Consider the following 27,995-nt stretch of genomic DNA (forward strand, 5'->3'; position numbering starts at 1 on the left):
TCTAGTTGGGGAATGCCCACACCATTCTCTAGTTGGGGAATGCCCACACCATTCTCTAGTTGGGGAATGCCCACACCATTCTCTAGTTGGGGAATGTCCACACCATTCTCTAGTTGGGGAATGCCCACACCATTCTCTAGTTGGGGAATGTCCACACCATTCTCTAGTTGGGGAATGCCCACACCATTCTCTAGTTGGGGAATGTCCACACCATTCTCTAGTTGGGGAATGCCCACACCATTCTCTAGTTGGGGAATGCCCACACCATTCTCTAGTTGGGGAATGCCCACACCATTCTCTAGTTGGGGAATGCCCACACCATTCCAACACAGAAAAGCTGCTTTTTAAGATACGTAATAAAAAAAGTTGGAAGGAAAACGATTTAACTCATTCTATAATGAATTATAGGTCACATTTCATAGAAATCTGGAAACACAGGACAGTTATTTTAAAGAAACGGGCTTTTTCTGAAACATGACACTTTCCACACCTGAAACACACAACCTCTCATGCATTATGCATAATGCAGAAAGAGTGAATGAAAGGGATCCTGCTTTGGTGTGTCACAGAGTAATCTCTCATGGACAGACTACGTAAACATAAATGGTGCCGTAGATCTGTCATGATACAACAAGATGGGTAAGATACCGAGCAGCATTAGTTCCGGTAAATTGTACAAATCACAATTTCACAGGTTTAAGCGTCTTTAGAATTTCGAAAGGGGAGGGATCATTTGGCCCATAGACTTTCCTATAACTTGCAAAGAGGGAGGATGGAGCTCTTTATTCTGTTTCCGATCTGTGTTCTATCTCTTCTTTATACACATATGGACCCAGAACTTAATCGAGCATCTGACCAATTACTCAAGACTTTAGTTCTGGTTTAACCGAGAATAGTCACAGAGCCATTCCCAGGAATAACCCATAGTAACTCACTCAACACACAATGCTAATTTTACATAAGACAGGAACAAATGGATCTTTCAGGGGAGATTTCCACAGAGATGGAGTGATAGTGACTTATTTTCTAGCTATCAAAGTCTTTGGACAGGCATTACATTATTAATGCATGCTAGCTCCAGCCCCACACAGCTCTGGACCACACAGCTCCTTCACATGTGGTTTGTGCCCCAGTTTTGCGGGACAAGTGTGTGTATGTGATGTGTGAGTGTGTGACATCAATATGTCAGTGGAGAATTATTATCACTATGACACATCTATGGGTGGTGAGGGTTGGGGGGTTCTGAAAGGGTGAGGCTGGAATGACAGGAGTGCTGGGAAGGGGAAGAAAAGTGTTGGCTGTGTGAGGGAGATTGCGTCAGTCACAGAGTTAAGTGCTACCTGCTACAGAGAGCTGAGGAGCTGATGAGAGCTGAGAGTGGAGGGAGAGGTGATAATTGGTAATCATGGTTCTACATGGTCTCACTAGCACCGTCGCTACAGTAGCACATCTCCCTCTCTCCTCGTCAGTTATAAGACCTCACAGATTAAATTAAAACACTGTTAGGATGTCTCATATCCTCCCTGACACCATTCATCTAAACACCATCCATGGCAAAGAGAGAGTTAATATTGGACTGAGAAGTTATGAGGTGAATAGTGATAAAAACAGGCTGACGATGAAACACATCAAAGGAACCAGATTGGAGTGAATGTTTGACTGTGTGTTTGACCAGGTGTGGAAACTAAGATGTTGTTCTTAATACTATGTGTTATACAGTAGGTGTTATAGGGGTTAAGCACCGTTGTTATACAGTAGATACATACCTCCTCAGGTAGGCTGAGGACCAAGTCATTCTCGACCTGTACCACCAGAGCCTGCAAGAAGTATTCTGAGCAGGCGGCCAGCACGGCCCGGTGGCCACGGAACTCCTTTCCCTCCACCAGGACAGTCACATCGCACAGGATATCCTGCTTCCGCTGGTCGTTCAGGCACAGGAGTATATTGGTACAATGAACCGTCGACTCATACACGTACATGGGGGCTTCAGGCTTCTCATCCACGGACATTCCGCTCACGCCCTGGAAATAGAAGCACAACAGGGTGGAAGGGGGGTGGGGGTCAGCTTTCAGATTAATGTGGCGGGCCCTGTTGGTGAGCTAGTGCATACCGCAGGGCTGACATCAGCGGGCCTCTCCTCATCTCCCACGGCCCAGCCTACTTCACCAGCCCCAAACACAGTCAGCCCCATGATTGAATACATACACCATGACCAGATCAGACCGCCTCAGCTCAGCTCAGCTTTACTCTCTCAAACACCCTTATAACCAGGAAATATACACACTCTCAAACCGCAAGTACCTAACACATTCCCACTCATACACACCCTTGCATGCAAACACACAAGCAATAACACACATCCTCCCATATACACACACCTCCACATAGACTCATGTTCCTGTACACAGCCCACACAGCCCCCCCCCCCCCCCCCCCACACACATCATAACACAAACAAAAAACAGTTTGCATACCCTATGCACACGGACACTGATACAGTAGCACAACAGAACACACACTCCCTGTCTAAAAGGTGTCATCCTTTCACAGAGACAGACAGAGAAGAAGGTCCTCAGACTCCTAATTCAAGAAGGTCAGGAGGGACTATATGAGTGTCACTCAGCACAGAATAATAAGACTCTCAAACAGGAGAAGAATGAACACCAGTCATACAAACTCGTCTCGAGCCTCCTCGCCAGCACTGGTACAAACTGTGTAAAGGAAAACAGTGTCTATACAGTTGTGTATGTTGCTTTAATCCCTCAGAAACCTGATATTTGGCTTTGGTCCTTGCAGTCAAGCGCTTCCACCCACAGTCACTTAGGCTGTACTAAAGGAAGAAAAGCATAATGTATATTTAAAAGCATTTCATCTTATCAGTGCTCCACATACACACAGTGCAGGGAGAATTAAAAGGACTGGTTCTCTCTGCAAAAAAGGATCCTTCACAACAGTGTTTCCCAACCCTGGTCCTCCAGTACCCCCAACAAAACACATTTTTATTGTAACCCTAGACAAGCACATCTGATTCAACGTGTTAACTAATCATCAAGCCCTCAATGAGTTGCATGATGTGTGTTTGTCAAGGGCTACAATAAACCCTTGTACTGTTGGGGGCACTGGAGGACCAGGGTTGGGAAACACTGCTTTACAACACTACGACAACAACACATGTTTGTACCAATGTTCTGCCTTTATTGAGTAAGTGACTCTTAAAGGTATACTTTGCGATTTTGGCAATGAAGCCCTTTATCTACTTCCCCGGAGTCAGATGAACTCATGGATACCATTTCTATGTGTCTGTATCCTGTAGGACGGAAGTTAGAGGAAGTTTTGCGAGCTAATGCTAACTAGTGTTAGCGCAATGACTGGCATTCTATGTTATCTACTAGCATGTGTGTTACAATAAAGTCAGAAATAACGCTAATGCTAGTTAGCAACTTCTTTCGAACTGCAGGCAGAGACATAAAAAGTTTCCACGAGTTGATCTGACTTTGGGGAAGTAGATAAGGGGCTTCATTGCCAAAATCCTGAAGTATCCCTTTAAAGGTGATTCCGCTGAAGAATATTGTTAATGATCATATTGCTATAGAAACCAAGTAATAAACACAGATAGAGCCTGCCGGACTTGTTTCCATCACATAATGAGTTTTCACATCCGCAGGGCTTGCTGTTCTTAGTAAATCAGAGCTGCATGACTCCATAGTTCCTTCAAAACACACATAAGAAGCTCTGTTCTGGGAACCGGCAGCACATTTCATACGAAGTCAGTGTCAGGCCAATTTTCCCCTCTGCTCAACCACTGGCGATAGATAGGAATTCAACTATGTTTCAGTTATCCTTCTGCAGATTAATCATACGGAGGCACTCTATAACTGACTCTCTTTTATGCCTGGGTTTGCTTACTTGTCAACCCCTACTTCATTCCTGGTTCTACACGTAGAACACAGATAACTTTGTGTACATGTGGTGATCAGTCACATTAAAAGGAGTGACCGGCCAGGCCATGCTTTCCTTGACTGTCAGACACTGTGCCACATTTGGAGCAGTCCTGGCTCTCACTCAGAAAGCCGAATATAACATCAGTAAAATAGCTCTAACACACCGCCTCGCCTCAGTGGACGACGACACTACTGGTGAGAATGGAGGCTTCTCCCCCCCTGCAAACGGAAATGTCTCTGTTGAAAATGGAAACTCCTGTCTTGTAAATGGAAGTGGAGTGGCCGGAAAATACACCTCAATAACTACAGTGCAAACTATGTAGTCATCAACTACATGAGGGAGAGAGTTCTGGCCCTTACCTCTCCAGGTTTAAAAACAAACCTAATTTGATCCCACTGCTGTTACTATACCAGCCATCATTGCAGGCCCTCATATGTTTTGCTGTGGTATGATAGGGCTGGTGAGGCCATGCGGGGGGCAGTTTGTAACCACTGTCCAGACATTTACAGTGGTTGTCTGAGTGGTCGGTCCCAATTATTGTTGAGTTTTTTTATTTCCACCATTCATTTCTCAGTTGGCTTGGCAGGATAATGACCTGTCTTCCAAGAATAATGTCTCCAGATGTGGTTGCAAGGTTCATAACAATCCAAACATGCTATTTCTAACCCTGGAATGTGCGTTCGCCTTGCTTCCATTTCAGAAGTCTGTTTTGCAGCGGGGAAGGGAAAATACAGGGACGATACACACACACACACACACACACGCACCACAAAATAGCTGGTTATGGTCGCGTTCTGATTAGAATTGCTGAGGGATGCAAAGCTCTTTTTTTTTTTTTCAAAGTTCATTTTGTTTCTACCGCAGCTCTTTTCACTAACTGATGCAGCTAACCTGCTTTGTGACTAACACTCCTGTACAGATCAAAAGCGCAGTAGTGTGGTGATACATTTCCGACAAACCCATCAACAGAGCTGACTCTCGGCCTAGCCACAGCTCTATTCTCCTGAAGCACCAACACTGATTAACACTAATGTGGCTGGAGAGGAGTCAGTTCTCAGCTCTTTACACATCATGGTTGTAATATTATACAGTATATAAACAAAGACATGCACGCACGCACGCACGCACGCACGCACACACACACACACACACACACACACACACACAGCTTATTTGAGTTCAATGTGCTAATACAATGTGTCTATACTGTACAGTAAACAAAGGAACTACTACCATCAAAGACCCATACAGTCACCATCCACCAGCCACTGGCAATACATTCACTGCAGAGGCCTTTAGGATTGCAGTTAGCTGTCACCTGCATGCACTGTATGAATGGACTCGTGGTTTGTATGTGGACCGTCTGCACCTTGACTGTAAAAGCCTTTCCATTCAACTGACTGACTCCTTCACTCACTGCTGCTTAGTCACTATGTATAGTAGACCACCAGCTGAAAGGTTATAGCCTAGCCAGTAAAACCCAGTCACCTCCCCTCTCACAGGCTCAGTGGGGTTAATGGGGTCAGTGGGGTTACTCATGCACACACGCAGACAAAACAGTGGATGGTTTCAGTCACCTACAACATGGCATTATGATGCGTTTCGGCTTAGGGGGCCCTGGAGGAGAGGGGGAGTAAGAGCATCATGATGGGCTCTGTGACGTGTCCTCTCCTCTCTCTGAGGCATGTGCAGAGAGGGGATTGACGTGAAGAGAAGGGGGAGCAGAGGGGAGAAATAAGGGGCTCCTTACCAACAGCACCTGGTTTCTCTCTCTCTCTCTCTCTCTCTCCCTTTCCCTCTCCCTCTCCCTCTCTCTCAGTGCGGAACAAAACAAAGCCAAACGCGCCACACTCATGACAGCAGAAAGGTCACATGACTCAGAAACAGGGCATAATCTACCAGGGACCAAACCCCCTTCCCACATGTACACCCTGGATGCCATGACAAAGCACTTCTCCTCAGACATACACGCCTTTCTCTCTACAGCCATTTTCACAGAGTACAGGATGATGTGAGGTATCTTAACAGACAACACAATGGAAAATTAGAGACTGTTCTCATGCCAGATGCCTGTAACTACTCTGAGGATGTGTATGACTTTAATTCTAACATAGTTTCTAATCAGAAAATCTGAATCACTCTCTCTCTCTATGATGGCATTTGCTGGAAGTAAACAAGCCATGTCTGCTGCTGTAATACTATTAGGATTGTGGCCCAAATGGCACCCTATTCCCTTAATAGTACACTACTTTTGACCACTTTTGACCAGGGCGCATAGGGTGCCATTTGGGACGCACACCAAGTCACCTGAGCAGTATGTATTGAATACTAGCAAGACTACGAGTAATGGGAGAGAACATTGCGTTACTGTGTAGTGTGTACCAGTAGGACAGGAGGCCTGATGCCAGATGTCTGTAACTACTCCGAGGATGAGCGTGACTTTAATTGTAAATTACCAAATTAAGTAGCTAGCGATAACAAATGTGCTTGGGGAGGTAATGTCAAACAAGCAGCTAAGGCAGTCAATGTCAAACATGGCTTTAAAGGTGATAAAACTACTAATTGAAAACAATTATAATATATAATATAAAATAGATAACCCCTGCCAATATACCATAAACATCACCCATCCTATGACTGACAGACAAACAGACGGAAAGACAAACATGTGTGGGCCCCATTGCCTGCTGTATGTTCCTATAAATGCCTACATTCATCTTTGTACTTTCTCTAAAATGAGGGAGCAGAGCCCTCCACTCACTTCAACATGAAAGTCAACCCAGATGACTATTCCCATCCTCATCTCAATGGTCTCAGGCTCCTGCATGCTTCTCTTCATGCAGATCTCTCCCTCCCACAGGACATTAGAGAATTCTGCTTATTCAACCACCTGGAGGGCTCCGTGTGTAATTGTTCAACTGTTTCAAGTCATGTATTGGAATGAAAACGACGACGTAGTAATCCATGTAGTCCGTGTTCTCTTGGCCATCAAGGTCATTATTTCCTCAGCCTGTTAAGGGTTTTGGTGTGGGGCTTTAGGTAAGTTAATTGTAGTAGATTAATGGAACCAAATCACTGAGAGGCGCAGGCAGACAGACACCTGAGAGGGCTGGGCAGAGAGCTGTTAAGTTGGTGACAGCATCTGTACAGATGTGTTTCCCTAATATAGAAATCAATAATACAAAGGTATATTGGGCTTCATCTGCTTGCTATTTGGGTTTTTAGGCAATGTTTCTGTGTAAGCACATGAATGACATCTGCTGATGTAAAAAGGGCTTTATAAATACATTTGATTAGATATTAAATAACAGACAGTAGTTTAAGTGAGCACATAGGTGTCATTGATAGTCGGCAATATTAATATAATTTTTTACTCGTGAAATTATATTGTAGGATCATTTACACAAGAAACTTTACACTGAATCTATGATGCATTAAGTAATAGAGGTCACAACATGTTGAGATCGTTGTGGTAGAACTTGACTGGCCTGCACAGAGCCCTGACCTCAACCCCATCGAACACCTTTCGGATCAATTGGAGCACCGACTGCGAGCCGGGCCTAATCGCCCAACATCAGTGCCCGACCTCACTAATGTTCTTGTGGCTGAACGGAAGCAAGTCCCCGCAGCAACATTCCAACATCTAGTGGAAAGCCTTCCCAGAAGAGTGGAGGCTGTTATAGCAGCAAAGGTGGGACCAACATTAATGCCCATGATTTTGGAATAAGACGTTCGACGACCAAGTGTCTTTTGGTCATGTAGTGTATGTATTGAACAGTGGGGGCTCCTCAGAGGAGGAATGGGAGGACCATCCTCCTCAGTGAATATAATTTTTTTTAAATAGTGAAACATTAAAAATATATATCCTTTTTAGATGAAACTATACTAAATATATTAATGTAACCAAATAATTGATTAAAACACACTGTTTTCCAATGACGGTCTACAGTAGCCTCAACAGCACTCTGTAGGGTAGCACCATGGTGTAGACGGAGGACAGCTAGCTTCTGTCCTCCTCTTGGTACATTGGCTTCAATACAAAACCTAGGAGGTTCATGGTTCTCATCCCCTTCCAAAGACTTAAACAGTAATTATGCCAACTTCTGGAGGATGTACTCCAACCTGTCAGAGCTCTTGCAGCATGAACTGACGTGTTTTCTACACTATCAGAGGACCAATGAATCTAGTACTGAAATCTACAGCTAGCTAGCACTGCAGTGCATACAATGTGGTGAGTAGTTGACTCAAAGAGAGAGAAAGACAATAGTTGAACTGTTTTGAACAAATTAATGTTCTTCAAAAATTAAGGAGAAGCAAGAGAGAGGGAGATAACTATATTTCATCATTTTTTTCCAGTTTCACTTACTTAGCTAGCAAATGCAGCTATCTACTTTAGCCTACTCAAACAACTGGCTCAAACAGATGCTATGTTAGCTAGCTGGCTACAGTATGACTATCCAACACTGGAACTCTTCCAAGTCAAGGTAAGCTTTTAGTTTGACTAATCTATTGCCACCGGAACATGCCTGTAAAACTGCTAAACTGCTTACTGACTGTACACTGTACTGCATGATTTGAGTGGGTTTACTAACACGTTAGTTCTGTTAGCTATGTTGACTATGATGTTACTTTATCTAATATGATGACAACAATGTAGGCTATGTGTAGCGGTTAGCGGTTATGATATGGTTTGGCTTGGAAAGTTTTTTTCACCTGGTCGCAGACAGCTGATGTGTTGTGCATTGAAGTCCACAAGCCAAGGGAAAATGTGAAAGGAGGAGCGCATAGATGTTAGAAGGAATACAATGTGGCTGCTATGAAAGTGAACTGTGTTTACGCGTGATCAGGGGTGTATACATTCTGCCGATTCCGTTGAAAAACGTTTCTTAAACGGAAGCAAACAGAACAAAGCAGGAATAAACATACCTAATTTGTCCAATAGAAACTCATGTTTGCAACTGCTGGACTGATGATTACACCTAGATCAGTTAGATGCAGGCAAGAGTGTGCAAAGCTGTATTGAATGTGTCACTGTCTATTTGTATGTGTCTGTCACCTCAAATTTAGCTCTCGACCTGTGTGCACCGACGTTGTATACATTAATTCATAGACTAGGTTGTAGCAAACCTCATGATGGGTATAGGGAAAATTAAAGTATCATGTAGTAGCCTAAACATATCGCTGGTCCATTGAACTGGGAGAATGGAATATAAAGGGCAGTCATCCAATATGCTGAAATAAAAAAAAGGAAATGCTCATAAGAAAAATAAGCGTCCTCCCTCATCTTAAATGGAATCGACCGCCACTGGTAAAGAAGGGGTGGCTATGAGAAGACAATGTATAGCTGTATTTAACTCTGGGTTACAGAGGGTTGCAGAGGTGTCAGACAGACACAGAGACAAGTCAGGCTATGCCGGTGTTCATTAAAGCCCAACTCAATCAACAAATGTACCCAGAGCCTTTTCACCCGGATAGAGATCAATATTATGTAACTACGCCTCGATCCCAAGCAAGAGCAAAAACAGCAAATGATTATCTTTCGACCAGTAGGCTGCCAGCACTTTAAATATTAATGTAAGGGGTTCAGTTAGATGCCGGGAGTGTGCCATGTTCACACATGAAAATGTAACGTTGCTTTTCAATGGATGAGAGCCTGAAACGAGTAGATCCTGTTTTCCTGTTTAAGGCAGGTGTGGCCTACAGTGTTACTCAGAACTGGTTATGGTAGGTGTGACCTACAGTGTTACTCAGAACTGGTTATGGTAGGTGTGGTACACAGTGTTACTCAGACCTGGTTATGGTAGGTGTGACCTACAGTGTTACTCAGACCTGGTTATGGTAGGTGTGACCTAGAGTGTTACTCAGACCTGGTTATGGTAGGTGTGGTACACAGTGTTACTCAGACCTGGTTATGGTAGGTGTGACCTACAGTGTTACTCAGACCTGGTTATGGTAGGTGTGGCCTACAGTGTAACTCAGACCTGGTTAGGACAGGTGTAGCCTACAGTGTAACTCAGACCTGGTTATGGTAGGTGTGGTACACAGTGTTACTCAGACCTGGTTATGGTAGGTGTGACCTACAGTGTTACTCAGACCTGGTTATGGTAGGTGTGACCTACAATGTTACTCAGACCTGGTTATGGTAGGTGTAACCTACAGTGTTACTCAGACCTGGTTAGGACAGGTGTGGCGTACAGTGTTACTCAGACCTGGTTATGGTAGGTGTGACCTACAATGTTACTCAGACCTGGTTATGGTAGGTGTGACAGGACAGGTGTGGCCTACAGTGTTACTCAGACCTGGTTATGGTAGGTGTGACCTACAGTGTTACTCAAACCTGGTTAGGACAGGTATGGCCTACAATGTTACTCAGACCTGGTTATGGTAGGTGTGACCTACAGTGTTACTCAGACCTGGTTAGGACAGGTGTGGCCTACAGTATTACTCAGACCTGGTTATGGTAGGTGTGACCTACAGTGTTACTCAGACCTGGTTAGGACAGGTGTGGCCTACAGTGTTACTCAGACCTGGTTATGGTAGGTGTGACCTACAGTGTAACTCAGACCTGGTTATGTTAGGTGTGGTACACAGTGTATCTCAGACCTGGTTAGGACAGGTGTGGACTACAGTGTAACTCAGACCTGGTTATGGTAGGTGTGACCTACAGTGTTACTCAGACCTGGTTATGGTAGGTGTGGTACACAGTGTAACTCAGACCTGGTTATGGTAGGTGTGACCTACAGTGTTACTCAGACCTGGTTATGGTAGGTGTGACCTACAGTGTTACTCAGACCTGGTTAGGACAGGTGTTGACTACAGTGTAACTCAGACCTGGTTATGGTAGGTGTGACCTACAGTGTAACTCAGACCTGGTTATGGTAGGTGTGACCTACAGTGTAACTCAGACCTGGTTATGGTAGGTGTGGTACACAGTGTTACTCAGACATGGTTATGGTAGGTGTGGCCTACAGTGTTACTCAGAACTGGTTATGGTAGGTGTGACCTACAGTGTTACTCAGAACTGGTTATGGTAGGTGTGGTACACAGTGTTACTCAGACCTGGTTATGGTAGGTGTGACCTACAGTGTTACTCAGACCTGGTTATGGTAGGTGTGACCTAGAGTGTTACTCAGACCTGGTTATGGTAGGTGTGGTACACAGTGTTACTCAGACCTGGTTATGGTAGGTGTGACCTACAGTGTTACTCAGACCTGGTTATGGTAGGTGTGGCCTACAGTGTAACTCAGACCTGGTTAGGACAGGTGTAGCCTACAGTGTAACTCAGACCTGGTTATGGTAGGTGTGGTACACAGTGTTACTCAGACCTGGTTATGGTAGGTGTGACCTACAGTGTTACTCAGACCTGGTTATGGTAGGTGTGACCTACAATGTTACTCAGACCTGGTTATGGTAGGTGTAACCTACAGTGTTACTCAGACCTGGTTAGGACAGGTGTGGCCTACAGTGTTACTCAGACCTGGTTATGGTAGGTGTGACCTACAATGTTACTCAGACCTGGTTAGGACAGGTGTGGCCTACAGTGTTACTCAGACCTGGTTATGGTAGGTGTGACCTACAGTGTTACTCAAACCTGGTTAGGACAGGTATGGCCTACAATGTTACTCAGACCTGGTTATGGTAGGTGTGACCTACAGTGTTACTCAGACCTGGTTAGGACAGGTGTGGCCTACAGTATTACTCAGACCTGGTTATGGTAGGTGTGACCTACAGTGTTACTCAGACCTGGTTAGGACAGGTGTGGCCTACAGTGTTACTCAGACCTGGTTATGGTAGGTGTGACCTACAGTGTAACTCAGACCTGGTTATGGTAGGTGTGGTACACAGTGTATCTCAGACCTGGTTAGGACAGGTGTGGACTACAGTGTAACTCAGACCTGGTTATGGTAGGTGTGACCTACAGTGTTACTCAGACCTGGTTATGGTAGGTGTGGTACACAGTGTAACTCAGACCTGGTTAGGACAGGTGTGACCTACAGTGTTACTCAGACCTGGTTATGGTAGGTGTGACCTACAGTGTTACTCAGACCTGGTTAGGACAGGTGTGGACTGGTACACAGTGTAACTCAGACCTGGTTATGGTAGGTGTGGTACACAGTGTAACTCAGACCTGGTTATGGTAGGTGTGACCTACAGTGTAACTCAGACCTGGTTATGGTAGGTGTGACCTACAGTGTAACTCAGACCTGGTTATGGTAGGTGTGGTACACAGTGTAACTCAGACCTGGTTAGGGCAGGTGTGGACTACAGTGTAACTCAGACCTGGTTATGGTAGGTGTGGTACACAGTGTAACTCAGACCTTGTTATGGTAGGTGTGACCTACAGTGTTACTCAGACCTGGTTAGGACAGGTGTGGCCTACAGTGTAACTCAGACCTGGTTATGGTAGGTGTGACCTACAGTGTTACTCAGACCTGGTTAGGACAGGTGTGGCCTACAGTGTAACTCAGACCTGGTTATGGTAGGTGTGGTACACAGTGTAACTCAGACCTGGTTATGGTAGGTGTGACCTACAGTGTTACTCAGACCTGGTTAGGACAGGTGTAGCCTACAGTGTAACTCAGACCTGGTTATGGTAGGTGTGGTACACAGTGTAACTCAGACCTGGTTATGGTAGGTGTGGTACACAGTGTAACTCAGACCTGGTTAGGACAGGTGTGACCTACAGTGTAACTCAGACCTGGTTATGGTAGGTGTGACCTACAGTGTTACTCAGACCTGGTTAGGACAGGTGTAGCCTACAGTGTAACTCAGACCTGGTTATGGTAGGTGTGGTACACAGTGTAACTCAGACCTGGTTAGGACAGGTGTGACCTACAGTGTAACTCAGACCTGGTTATGGTAGGTGTGACCTACAGTGTTACTCAGACCTGGTTAGGACAGGTGTGGCCTACAGTGTAACTCAGACCTGGTTATGGTAGGTGTGGTACACAGTGTAACTCAGACCTGGTTAGGACAGGTGTGACCTACAGTGTAACTCAGACCTGGTTATGGTAGGTGTGACCTACAGTGTTACTCAGACCTGGTTAGGACAGGTGTGGCCTACAGTGTAACTCAGACCTGGTTATGGTAGGTGTGACCTACAGTGTAACTCAGACCTGGTTATGGTAGGTGTGGTACACAGTGTAACTCAGACCTGGTTATGGTAGGTGTGACCTACAGTGTTACTCAGACCTGGTTATGGTAGGTGTGACCTACAGTGTAACTCAGACCTGGTTATGGTAGGAGTCAATCACCACCTTCCGGAGACACCTGAAACCCTACCTCTTTCAGGAATACCTAGGATAGGATAAAGTAATCCTTCTCCCTCAGTGGTTAAAGACCTAGATGCACTATTGTAAAGTGTGACTGTTCCACTGGATGTCATAAGGTGGTTAGAAAGCCTACAGTGTAACTCAGACCTGGTTAAGAGCACAGTGTAACTGACCTAAATGACTTAAATGTAATGTAAATGTGATGTAAATGTTATGGTAGGTGTGACCTACAGTGTTACTCAGACCTGGTTAGGACAGGTGTGGCCTACAGTGTAACTCAGACCTGGTTATGGTAGGTGTGACCTACAGTGTAACTCAGACCTGGTTAGGGCAGGTGTGATACTGTCACGGCCGTTGAAAGAAGAGGACCAAGGTGCAGCGTGGTAGGCGTACATATTCCTTTATTTATATGACGCCGACAAAAACAATAAACAAACCAAAACAACTGTGAAGCTAAAGGGCTATGTGCCACAAACAAAGTTAACTTCCCACAAAGACAGGTGGGAAAAAGGGCTACCTAAGTATGGTTCTCAATCAGAGACAACGATAGACAGCTGTCCCTGATTGAGAACCCTACCCGGCAAAAACATAGAAATACAAATAATAGAACTAAAGAACATAGAATACCCACCCCAAATCACACCCTGACCAAACCAAAATGAGACATAAAAAGGCTCTCTAAGGTTAGGGCGTGACAGGTACACAGTGTTACTCTCTAAGCTTTATCTTCCTGACTGATGTCTTGAGATGTTGCTTCAATATATCCACATAATTTTCCTTCTCATGATGCCATCTATTTTGTGAAGTGCACCAGTCCAAATCAAATCAAATCAAATCAGTCCCTCCTGCAGCAAAGCACCCCCACAACATGATGCTGCCATCCCTGTGTTTCACGGTTGGGATGGTGTTCTTCGGCTTGCAAGCCTCCCCCCTTTTCCTCCAATCATAACTATGGTCATTATGGCCAAACAGTTCTATTTTTGTTTCATCAGACCAGAGGACATTTCTCCAAAAAGTATAATCTTTGCCCCCATGAGCAGTGGCTTCCTCCTTGCTTTGCGGTCTTTCAGGTTTTGTCGATATAGGACTAGTTTTTTACTGTGGATAATAGATACTTTTGTACCTGTTTCCTCCAGCATCTTCACAAGGTCCTTCCGACTTTAACTGTAAATGAGCATTTCACGATCTGACAATGGTAGCCTACCTTTTGGGCTTTACATTGGAGATTTGCAAGTTTTCCATGGTTCTAGGATGATTTTTAAAGATGCATTATGCAAAAATTGCTCCTTCATTTCCTGGTTGCTAAAATTGTAATAGTTTGTCTAATTTCAGTTTATGTGACAAAACAAGCAACTATACTGAAGAAAATCATTGTACCATCTAAACAGGTGTGAAATACATTTTCCATAATCCAAAATATTGTATTTTCAGCTGTTTGAAGCTGGTGTACAAAACCGAAAGTAAAAGATGCAAAAATGAAACTTGAGAGGGAAGCATAGAATTAGCCAACATTGAACAGATCTACCATTTCTTAGACCTGCTTTCAATGAGAATGACAGATCTATAACTTACATTTCTATGTGAATTTGGTCGGTTCGCCCAAAAAGTTACATATTGCAGCTTTAGGTAATTTTGAAGCCAAATAAGCCAGCTCACTGAAAAGACTCGGAATGCCCATCACTATTGCAGAGCCAACGCTCGAGCTCTTGCCTGCTGACCAAAGAGGAATGGGACCCGCTCTGTTTCTGGTGGTTGGGAAGGAGGGAAGAAAGAAGAGAGAGGCGAGGAGAGAGATGAGGAGATCTCATCTGATTTTGCACACTGCCGTAGCACTGGGGGACTTGTTTAGTAACACCATTAAGAGATCTGTACAATTCAACTTGTTAACAACTAAGGTAGTTCATGTCTTATAGAGGCAGGCAGAGGGCTATAACCTTCAGCATGTGAATCAATACTAAGAACACCATAGCGATTCACCATCTAAGAGAAAACAATTAGTGAAAAGTACAATAGTATAGTCTGTTTAAATTATCAATGGCAACGGTTAGCCAGATTAAAGTAGGTTAAAATGCTGACGTATTGCTGTGAAACATGAGGGTGGTCATGCAGGCTGTTGTGCTCCTTACACATGTATGTAGCAGAGTAGTTATTCCATATGCTCCACATCACAGAGACCTCACTCATCAGTCATCACTAACTGCTGATTGAAATGAAGCATACATCGTACTGTATGCAGATGTAGGATCTTAATTTGAGCCAGTTTGCTACAGCAGGAAAATAATCGTGCAGCAACAGGAAATGTAAATTATTATGTGGATTATAATTAATGGTGTTACCTACAGAGAAAAATTACTCTCATTGAGAGTATCAAATTCATTCTAATGATGATGGAGAATCAAATCAGAGCTCATTAATTCCATCGCACAGGGCTTTAGTCAAATGAGTGTGTCAACGCAAGCAGTAACAACTAACAAGATGTTTTGAAGCAGTCTCTCGTTTAGACCAAGATGTAATGAGGTTGAATCGATCACTCAGCTTTAAATTGCTTTAATCGCAGAATCTATTTTACGACAGTGCTGAGACAACAACTATGTGGCTTGCCAACAAATATCAACACAGAAAACCACTTCCTGACAGAAATGCACCTTATGTAGCTCATGCCTGGAAACACAATATAGACAAACGTGCTCGTATTACCTCAGATGGATTTCTCAACTGGGCCAGTCATTCTGTAACTCTCCTTCTCACTCGGGTAACTTTATTGTCTCGCTATCTGTTGCTGAGTACTGAGTGCATCTGTGCATATGTGAGTGTGTGTATGATGTGTTTGTGTGTGTATCACTATGCGTGTGTGTGAGTGTGTGTGTGTCGGCATACCACAGTATTTTAGGCCTCTTTCTGCTTAAGCTGCAGCTTGCATGAATCATGACTTCCCACATTGTAGGTCAGAAAGTAGGATGAGTCATAACACGGTCTTATATGGTAACATACTTGTGACGTGATAGAAACACTGAGTTACCTGTGGACCTGGGCTATCTGGTCCGCATGGACACAAATGTAAATAATGTTCCCAGTTGCATCATATTCTGTGTCAACTATCAAATTGACACTGTGATCACACTATAGAGTCTAGAGAAACAGAGTAGAGACCTTAGAGCTTTGAGATTGTCATGAAAAGCGCTATAGAAATGTAATACATTATTATTATTATTATTAACTGCTTATTTCTGAGCTGGAAATTTAAAACAAAAAATATATTTTGATGGTAGATGAGGCAATGGCTGTCTTCAAGAAGGATACGGTAATCCCCTACATCCAGATACCAGAATTTTACCTAGCAACTTGATGTTATTTACATGGTAAAAATGTAAGTGCAGAGTACATTCTTTTGTGTGTCTAATCTTGGAGAGTATCACAAACTACTAACCTTAACTTCTGCACCTCAAGCAAATTCCTCTCACGTCTCCCTTGTATCGATGTTTAAAAGCCCTTCCTCCTCCTGAGATCAGTTCAATCATTACAGAACCCTTTCTGCAGAAGCTCAACAACCACAGGCACCTGGGCCAAATCAACCACAGAAAAACTCTGACGTGAGCAAAACACCCACTTCTTCACATCACATTGCCTGAAACAAGCAAAACACCCACACCATCACATCAGCTTGGCCTGAAACAAGCAAAACACCCTCACCATCACATCAGCTTGGCCTGAAACAAGCAAAACACCCTCACCATCACATCAGCTTGGCCTGAAACAAGCAAAACACCCTCACCATCACATCACATTACCTGAAACAAGCGAAACACCCTCACCATCACATCACATTGCCTGAAACAAGCAAAACACCCTCACCATCACATCACATTACCTGAAACAAGAAAAACACCACTCACCATCACATTACATGAACAAGCAAAATACCCTCACCATCACATCGCATTGCCTGAAACAAGCAAAACACCCACACCATCACATCAGCTTGGTCTGAAACAAGCAAAGCACCCTCACCATCACATCAGCTTGGCCTGAAACAAGCAAAACACCCACACCATCACATCACATTGCCTGAAACAAGCAAAACACCCACACCATCACATCAGCTTGGCCTGAAACAAGCAAAACACCCTCACCATCACACCAGCTTGGCCTGAAACAAGCAAAACACCCACTCCATCACATCACATGAACAAGCAAAACACCCTCACTACCACATCAGCTTGGCCTGAAACATGTAAAACACCCTCACCATCACATCACATTACATGAACAAGCAAAACACCCTCACCATCACATCAGCTTGGCCTGAAACAAGCAAAACACCCTCACCATCACATCACATTACCTGAAACAAGAAAAACACCACTCACCATCACATTACATGAACAAGCAAAATACCCTCACCATCACATCGCATTGCCTGAAACAAGCAAAACACCCACACCATCACATCAGCTTGGTCTGAAACAAGCAAAGCACCCTCACCATCACATCAGCTTGGCCTGAAACAAGCAAAACACCCACACCATCACATCACATTGCCTGAAACAAGCAAAACACCCACACCATCACATCAGCTTGGCCTGAAACAAGCAAAACACCCTCACCATCACACCAGCTTGGCCTGAAACAAGCAAAACACCCACTCCATCACATCACATGAACAAGCAAAACACCCTCACCACCACATCAGCTTGGCCTGAAACATGTAAAACACCCTCACCATCACATCACATTACATGAACAAGCAAAACACCCTCACCATCACATCAGCTTGGCCTGAAACAAGCAAAACACCCTCACCACCACATCAGCTTGGCCTGAAACATGTAAAACACCCTCACCATCACATCACATTACATGAACAAGCAAAACACCCTCACCATCACATCAGCTTGGCCTGAAACAAGCAAAACACCCTCACCATCACATCAGCTTGGTCTGAAACAAGCAAAACACCCTCACCATCACATCAGCTTGGCCTGAAACATGCAAACATCCACACCATCACACCAGCTTGACCTGAAACAAGCAAAACACCCTCACCATCACATCACATTGCCTGCAACAAGCAAAACACCCACACCATCACATCAGCTTGGTCTGAAACAAGCAAAACACCCTCACCATTACATTGCCTGAAACAAGTAAAACACCCTCACCATCACATCACATTACTTGAAACAAGCAAAACACCCTCACCATCACATTACACGAACAAGCAAAACACCCAAACCATCACATCAGCTTGGCCTGAAACAAGCAAAACACCCACACCATCACATCACATTACCTGAAACAAGCAAAACACCCTCACCATCACATCACATTACATGAACAAGCAAAACACCCTCACCATCACATCAGCTTGGCCTGAAACAAGCAAAACACACTCACCATCACATCAGCTTGGTCTGAAACAAGCAAAACACCCTCACCATCACATCACATTGCCTGAAACAAGCAAAACACCCACACCATCACATCAGCTTGGTCTGAAATAAGCAAAACACCCACACCATTGCATCACATTGCCTGAAACAAGCAAAACACCCACACCATCACATCAGCTTTGTCTGAAACAAGCAAACCACCCACACCATCACATCAGCTTGGTCTGAAAAAAAACTGCCAAAAGGGAGATACAGTAGTTGGGGGTATTTCAGATGAATCTGGTTACCACAAGGAATTTGAGCGTTGCCACTAGAGCCAGAGCTGTGTGGTGATTGGTGAATGGGCGGCTAGGCGCATGTGCTAATTAAGCCTGGTGATTGGCAGACCATGGGGCTGCTGGGAGGAGTGTGTCCGAGGTGGGATTAATCCCTGAATTATTAATGAACGGGACCCAATGGAAGGGTCTGTCTGGCTGGAAGATGGGGGGGGGGGGGGGGTACTAGGGGGTTATGGGTAGTGTTTGAGAGGAGCCCGGTGGAGGGATTTACACAAAACACCAAAAAAATCCACCAGAGACAAAAAAAATATATAATATGAAAATGTTGATGAGATATTTGGCAATGAAATAAAACTTCACTTACTAATGGAAAAAAACAAACAACAACAACCTGCAAATGGAAACTCTTCTCACAGGAAGGAGGTGACACACAGAACCACCCACGAGAAGCCTTCAAAGGCTGAGGGTGTCGTTCAGTGTGTGTGGTGTGAACATGTATGTGTGAGTGCGTTGGAGGGCATTCATCCGTTGATATAGAAGTGAAAAAGCAGCTTTTCACACACACCACAGCACCCTTGAAGGTGTGATATCTAGCTAACTAGCGTTGTAAGAATAGATACAAGTGCTCTCTCTCAGTTGTAGCGTGTGCATGGATGTGTGAACTAGAAAGCACAGACATGTTCAAGATCCCCAGCAGAGATCAGAAAGAGACGCTACCAAGCTAAACCATAAGGCAGAGAAGAAAGGCTTCATTCAGGGTGATGACTGATTGTAATTAATTTACGTTGAGCATAAATAAATAATACGTTTCTCTGAGAAATCAGAGCTGAAGACAAAGATTGCATCTCAAATGGCACCCTATTCCCCATGTAGTGCACTGCTTTTGACCAGAGCCCTATGTTCTACATTACATAGGGAATAGGGTAACATTTGAGACACAGACAAAAGCTCCACCATGGTGAAAAAAATTCACATGACAATCCTTCCTGTTTCTATGGTTATTTACAGTTGTCATGTTATGCCCCATTAACCCCAGTTCTTACAAGAAGCAAGATTATACACTTGGAAGTAAGAGAGCCATACTGTACGGATTGTCCATTCTCCAAAATGTGAAGGCTATCACTCATTCATCATGTTTTTATATATAGATTTATTAATGAAGACTTTAGTTATTGCTTTTGAACCACAGTTTCAGTTTTGAAATGTGAATGGGAGGGTCAGCTATTCCTTTTTTTTACATTGACACCCTGCAGTATTTCCTCTTTAAACTCAACAGCTGCAAAATGTGTTCCTTAAAATCAAATTGACAAGAAGATGAATAAAGGAAACATGGTTATACTAATATACTAATGCCAATTGAATGATAAAGAATGACAGATCCACCATAGACAACTACAGCAGACTGGACTGGATAATCTGTCTAGAGTTTCCATATAACTGTCTCACACATAGCCTCACTCCCTCTACTATGCTATAAGGTAATTGGACAGGTCACATAAATGGATGTCATGTAGTGTGTCACTAAGGTTGTCTAGGGATACACTGTCTGCCTGCACACGCTGCTGTCAGTTCATGACTTGCACTGTGGCTGGCTATGGTGAGGGGGTTGCAGTACGTTCACACATACCAACACATGAAGTGTCCCTGGTCCTGGCCCAGCTGAGGGGACCTTGCTCACATTACACAGACACAGAGTGACTGTCTGCCAGTGCCCATACCAGGTCAGATGACCTGCTGGCAGAAACACTGACAGGAGTGTAAAGAGAGCTAATCTGGGAGCTGAGGTGAGGCTGCAACACATGTGAATGTCTGTGACTGGGGATAATGAGTCTGCATGTGCACACTAAGACAAGCAGAATAGTAGGTTAGATTAAATGTTGTGAAATTAATGCCATACAGATCATGAACAAATCCTCTAATAATAAATTATACCACTCACCACTCATCATACACACAAGTCAAGTGATGTATTATTTCATATGCAACATCTTCGTGATTTGGCCTCCTACAGTGGTGACTCGACTAGTAACACCACTTCCTATGGAATCCCCATACCTTAGACCAGTGGCTCCCAATCAGGGGTACTTGGACCTCTGGGGGTACGTGACTCACGAGACCATAGGTCTACTGGTAAAATGCACATGAGAGGGTACTTCAGGGGTACTCCGGGCAGAGCAACATTCAGCTGGTGGTACAGCAACCGAAAAAGGTTGGGAACCACTGCCTTAGACAGTCATGATAAGGTCAATGAGGGGCTGACACAGAACAGTCAAGTTGGAGCAACCCAGACGTGATCAGTCAGAGAAGGAGATAGGAGGTGTACGTAAGACAACCCATGTGTGTCTGAAATACATTGAGAGGGCACGAACTGAAAGGTTATGGTTGAAGTAAGCACAGATGTGACACATACTGTGGTTAGTGTGGGTTAAGACAACTCTGTAGGTGACTCAAACTGAGAAGAGAAATCCACTGATTAGCATATGCACTCTTGTTGTACGTGAGAGTCTTGAGACACACTGGAAATATTCTGAGGGAGGAAACACTGACTGTATCTGTGGTGATGATCAGCGTGATTACAATAATGCCATTTCAATCACTGCCAGAGGTGGATGTTATGTTATGTCTGTGAGCAATGCACATGTTATGTATGTGAGCAATGCACATGTTATATATGTGAGCAATGCACATGTTATGTCTGTGAGCAATGCACATGTTATGTATGTGAGCAATGCACATGTTATGTCTGTGAGCAATGCACATGTTATGTCTGTGAGCAATGCACATGTTATGTATGTGAGCAATGCACATGTTATGTATGTGAGCAATACTCACCATTGCTCTTTGAGATAAGTACTGGTTGAAGTATTGTTTTGGTCGGTGGTTTTGTCTCCTCCACCACATGTCGTTGTTACTTATTATGGACAAATATTGCTGCTATGTGACCAATGCTATCTAATATCAATGGTGCTCAAATCTGAACCCTTAATCCAGACATATGTTACCCTTCATACCTTCTTCAATTATGTGTATTTGTATTTATTAGGGATCACCAAGGCAGCAGCTACTCTTCCTGGAGTCCAAACACATTAAGGCTCTTACATTACATATAAAACAAAAGAAAAAACATTACATCATATAACATTATTACATCACTACATATCTACAATACAAAATGTATAAAACCACCAAGGTACTGTTTACATGATCCACTGTTTACAGGGCTACTGGCCAAATGTTTACAGGGCCACTGGCCAATCTTACACTCTTGGGCCTGAGAGATCAATATATATCTCTGGAGCTATTGATTTCTGCTTGATTAAAACACTGAATCTTAACAAGTCCTCCAGACCAGACCAAGGCGGGAGGGAGGGGTGGAGAGAGACGTGAGTGCAGCCAAGGTCTTGTGAGGGCCAACCATTATAGATTGTACCATTATAGAACTATATCTATTGCAGAAGAGGCTGGTTGAAAATGGTTGGTTGAAATGAGTACAATAGAGTTTCTATCAAAAGGATCCGTATCTACAGGCTATGTTGTTTTTCCTTTTTCATATTGATTCTGTTTGTAATGTAACTATTTTTCTTAAGACGCCCTCGAAAACAAGATGTCCCATCTCAAGAGGTTCATCCAGCCAACAAATATCGAAATAAACGCAAATGAATAATGGTTTCTATACATTTCAGAGCATAGTGTGTTGTAGAGATACTGTGCAGATTAATAGAGCTCCACCAGATATGGTTAGTTATTCATTCCATGGCAGTGTGAAAGTATTTTATTACAGTCTGGCCTTTTCAATGACTCAATAGAACAGATGAGAGAGAAGCCCCATTCAGGTCTAGTGTAATTATAACTTCACAGACACACCGCCACTTTCAACTATTTCCATTGTTAAAGAACAGGAGCTCTGTCTGATTTTCATGCCAAAAAGTTGCAGAATCATGCAGAAAAAGCTGCAGAATCATGGCCTGGAGTATTTTCTATGTTGATTTGAATCTGAGGTATAATGACAACCTCATGCAACTAAAGCTATCCAACTTCTATTTTTTATAGGTGCTTTTTCTGGCCACACATTTCCTGTTGTAGGTCGACACAAAGAGGTGAATGAGGAGGACATTCCAAGTGTAGGGGAATTAATGTAACTCACATTCAAATGATTTATTTCATGTGTGATGAAACCAAGGCGATAGACAGTGGGTGTGAAGAAAAACCTACTGTGCTAATGTTTATCACAGCTTAAAAATAAGCATTTTCCCCAGCAGTCAGTCAGTCAGAATGAAAGTCAGAGGGCCAGAAGGGTGTTTTATAGGGCAGCCTTCCATGGCCATCCATCCCTTTGGATTCTTCAATTAAAAAGATACGACAATAGACTGGGCCTCAAAGTGAAATCCTCCCTCACATATGTCGATGTCTTGCTGGAGTCTTACTCTGGCCCTGACACCTGACTGCTGTGTTTCCCAAACATCACTCTCTCCTTTTCAACTCACGTTTGAAGTCAAGAGCAGAGAAAATACAACATTGACTGATGTAGGAGGTCATGCTGTGTTCCTTCTGGATAGAGGGATCTCGGGGAGAAAAAGCGCACGCAGGCTGTTGCTATTTGCAGATGAGGGCCAGAGGCTGGCTGAAATGACACGTTGGACCAGGAGGAGGTCTGCTGACAGGAGAGACATTTACTTTTCCAGTGACAACCTGGGAGCACAGCTCTTGGAAGGTAATGATTGATGCGCTGTGTCTGACTGAGCATGATCCTAAGCGTTTTAGCTCTAGTCTGTGGGCTAGCCAGAGCACCCACGCACAGACTGGACATGTCTGCCTGGCCTCAGCCCCTCTGCCTGCGAGAAAGTCACTGTTCTAACTCACACATAAACGGTCCTTTTTTCGTCCCGCGGCGCGCCGCCACTTTCTGACTGAGGTCAACCTCTGGCGAACTACAAATGACTCCCTAAAACGCAGGCAGACAGGGCAGAGGAGAAACTACAGTTTGTTTGTTTATGGTTTAGGCTGCACACTAAGTCCCCCCTTATTTTTAGCAGTCTAATCTGTCAATGGATTTATAATGGCCGAGACTTCACAGATGAAAAAACATGAATGAATAAAAAGAGTGATGTCAAAGTGTACCCACCAGGTTTTTTTTGCCTGATCTCTCATTACTTAAAATACCCCAGGATTAAAATGGTAGAGACTGTGAAATCTGAGTCCTGTACCACATTTTCAGGTTATTTAGATACCAGGTGGCTGGCACATTATCTAACATTAAAACATTTCTGGGACAACTACCATTGGTATGATGAATCATCAATGTGTGGCAGTGGAGGCTGCAGAGGGGAGGACGGCTCATAATAATGTCTGGAACAGAGCAAATGGAATGGAATCAAACACAAGGAAACTACATGTTTCCGCTCCAGCCATTACCACGAGCCCGTCCTCCCCAATTAAGGTGCCACCAACCTCCTGTGGTGTGTGGAGACTAGGGATAGGGTTCCTACACATACAGTACAGTACACAGCCTGCTGCTAATCTGCTGTTTCTGTATTGAAGTGTCTGATCAAAAGGACCACACACAGTCAGACATCGCTCGCTCCCTCTTCCATAGGCTTTTAATAGAAACAAACTGTTCTAATCCATTCTTCTCACACCATGAAACTAGGCCTCTGGGACTGAACGACTGGCCTCAGCCTCAGCCTCTAGCCTCCCTATTACGGTTCTTAAAGAGATGCTCCGCTACTTTGGCGACTAAAAAAGTATTTTTTAAGAGAGAAAGAGAGAGAGAGAGCAAATGACGTAATGCAAATGTGATGTAGTAAGCTATTTTCAGGGAACACTTTTGGCTCGTGAGTGCTACTTTCAGAACTACTGGCTAAAAAGTATTCAAAAGTACTAAAGAATCTCTTTAATATGAGTAGAAAGAAACACAGACCAGCCCACCATGGACAAAAATGCCCTTTAGAGCTGTAGACTGCCCGCCTGCTAAGGAGTCAGCCTAATCCAATAAGAAACTGTCTCACAGCGTAATTCTCACAGGGGAGGAAGCTACAGTACACACGCACAACCAGGAATGACAAGTAGTAGTAAAAACACAAACAAATATGCAGTAGTGCTGAAACTGGATCTGTACCACAGCAGCAGACGTTTCTCTCCCAACAAACACACTAACTCTCTACCACTGTCCTCTTGAGCCTGCCTGACACACTCCCAGACAATAGGACCATCAGATCTGATTTGCCTTGGATCTGGACTCTATCTAAACTCAACACTCAAAATTTTAGAGAAGGCTGTTGCACAGCAACTCACTGCCTTCCTGAAGACAAACAATGTATACGAAATGCTTCAGTCTGGTTTTAGACCCCATCATAGCACTGAGACGGCACTTGTGAAGGTGGTAAATGACATTTTAATGGCAACGGACCGAGGCTCTGCATCTGTCCTCGTGCTCCTAGACCTTAGTGCTGCTTTTGATACCATCGATCACCACATTCTTTTGGAGAGATTGGAAACCCAAATTGGTCTACACGGACATGTTCTGGCCTGGTTCAGATCTTATCTGTCGGAAAGATATCAGTTTGTCTCTGTGAATGGTTTGTCCTCTGACAAATCAACTGTAAATTTCGGTGTTCCTCAAGGTTCTGTTTTAGGACGACTATTGTTTTCACTATATATTTTACCTCTTGGGGATGTTATTCGAAAACATAATGTAAACTTTCACTGCTATGCGGATGACACACAGCTGTACATTTCAATGAAACATGGTGAAGCCCCAAAATTGCCCTCGCTAGAAGCATGTGTTTCAGACATAAGGAAGTGGATGGCTGCAAACTTTCTACTATTAAACTCGGACAAAACAGAGATGCTTGTTCTAGGTCCCAAGAAACAAAGAGATCTTCTGTTGAATCTGACAATTAATCTTAATGGTTGTACAGTCGTCTCAAATAAAACTGTGAAGGACCTCGGCGTTACTCTGGACCCTGATCTCTCTTTTGAAGAACATATCAAGACCATTTCGAGGACAGCTTTTTTCCATCTACGTAACATTGCAAAAATCAGAAACTTTCTGTCCAAAAATTATGCAGAAAAATTAATCCATGCTTTTGTCACTTCTAGGTTAGACTACTGCAATGCTCTATTTTCCGGCTACCCGGATAAAGCACTAAATAAACTTCAGTTAGTGCTGAATACGGCTGCTAGAATCCTGACTAGAACCAAAAAATTTGATCATATTACTCCAGTGCTAGCCTCTCTACACTGGCTTCCTGTCAAAGCAAGGGCTGATTTCAAGGTTTTACTGCTAACCTACAAAGCATTACATGGGCTTGCTCCTACCTATCTCTCTGATTTGGTCCTGCCGTACATACCTACACGTACGCTACGGTCACAAGACGCAGGCCTCCTAATTGTCCCTAGAATTTCTAAGCAAACAGCTGGAGGCAGGGCTTTCTCCTATAGAGCTCCATTTTTATGGAACGGTCTGCCTACCCATGTCAGAGACGCAAACTCGGTCTCAACCTTTAAGTCTTTACTGAAGACTCATCTCTTCAGTGGGTCATATGATTGAGTGTAGTCTGGCCCAGGAGTGGGAAGGTGAACGGAAAGGCTCTGGAGCAACGAACCGCCCTTGCTGTCTCTGCCTGGCCGATTCCCCTCTTTCCACTGGGATTCTCTGCCTCTACCCTGTTACGGGGGCTGAGTCACTGGCTTACTGGGGCTCTCTCATGCCGTCCCTGGGGGGGTGCGTCACCTGGGTGGGTTGATTCACTGTTGTGGTCGGCCTGTCTGGGTTGGCGCCCCCTTGGGTTGTGCCGTGGCGGAGATCTTTGTGGGCTATACTCGGCCTTGTCTCAGGATGGTAAGTTGGTGGTTGAAGATATCCCTCTAGTGGTGTGGGGGCTGTGCTTTGGCAAAGTGGGTGGGGTTATATCCTTCCTGTTTGGCCCTGTCCGGGGTGTCCTCGGATGGGGCCACAGTGTCTCCTGACCCCTCCTGTCTCAGCCTCCAGTATTTATGCTGCATTAGTTTATGTGTCGGGGGCTAGGGTCAGTTTGTTATATCTGGAGTACTTCTCCTGTCCTATTCGGTGTCCTGTGTGAATCTAAGTGTGCGTTCTCTAATTCTCTCCTTCTCTCTTTCTTTCTCTCTCTCGGAGGACCTGAGCCCTAGGACCATGCCCCAGGACTACCTGACATGATGACTCCTTGCTGTCCCCAGTCCACCTGGCCATGCTGCTGCTCCAGTTTCAACTGGCCTGGGCCCTAGGACCATGTCCCAGGACTACCTGACATGATGACTCCTTGCTGTCCCCAGTCCACCTGGCCATGCTGCTGCTCCAGTTTCAACTGTTCTGCCTTACTATTATTCAACCATGCTGGTCATTTATGAACATTTGAACATCTTGGCCACGTTCTGTTATAATCTCCACCCGGCACAGCCAGAAGAGGACTGGCCACCCCACATATGCTCTCTCTAATTCTCTCTTTCTTTCTCTCTCTCTCGGAGGACCTGAGCCCTAGGACCGTGCCCCAGGACTACCTGACATGATGACTCCTTGCTGTCCCCAGTCCACCTGACTGTGCTGCTGCTCCAGTTTCAACTGTTCTGCCTTATTATTATTCGACCATGCTGGTCATTTATGAACATTTGAACATCTTGGTCATGTTCTGTTATAATCTCTACCCGGCACAGCCAGAAGAGGACTGGCCACCCCACATAGCCTGGTTCCTCTCTAGGTTTCTTCCTAGGTTTTGGCCTTTCTAGGGAGTTTTTCCTAGCCACCGTGCTTTTACACCTGCATTGTTTGCTGTTTGGGGTCTTAGGCTGGGTTTCTGTACAGCACTTTGAGATATCAGCTGATGTACGAAGGGCTATATAAATAAATTTGATTTGATTTGATTTGAACACGCCACACCCTGATAAGGGCCTGCTCTCTGTGATGAAGCCATATTAGCTATGTGATTTATTTGCTCTCTATTTGATGAATGGGTCACATTCCAGCCTGTGTCTGGTGGAAAACCCAGCAGGCAGCTTTACCATGTCCTGTGAGGGCTGGGGGAGAGGGAGAGAGAGAGAGAGAGAGAGAGGGGGAGGGAGAGGGAGAGGGAGACGGAGAGGGAGGGAGGGAGAGA

General features: G+C 44.3%; 1 protein-coding gene and 1 long non-coding RNA gene across 2 annotated transcripts in view; one reads left to right on the forward strand and one right to left on the reverse strand.

The window, feature by feature from the left end:
- The window catches only part of LOC115107659 (transcription regulator protein BACH2-like), a 107,521-nt gene that overhangs the window by 37,115 nt on the left and 42,411 nt on the right, over positions 1 to 27,995 (reverse strand). The window contains exon 2 of the mRNA XM_029631152.2: positions 1,767 to 2,021. Within this exon, the coding sequence (XP_029487012.1) occupies positions 1,767 to 2,009 (243 nt within the window). The 5' untranslated portion in view covers positions 2,010 to 2,021. The remainder of the gene's footprint in view (positions 1 to 1,766; positions 2,022 to 27,995) is intronic.
- Positions 15,733 to 27,864, forward strand: LOC135564285 (uncharacterized). The gene is made up of 2 exons (XR_010460854.1): positions 15,733 to 15,966; positions 27,020 to 27,864. It is a non-coding gene; the product is annotated as an uncharacterized LOC135564285 (long non-coding RNA).

This window comes from Oncorhynchus nerka, linkage group LG24 (genome assembly GCF_034236695.1).
Source record: "Oncorhynchus nerka isolate Pitt River linkage group LG24, Oner_Uvic_2.0, whole genome shotgun sequence".
Lineage (NCBI taxonomy): Eukaryota > Metazoa > Chordata > Actinopteri > Salmoniformes > Salmonidae > Oncorhynchus > Oncorhynchus nerka.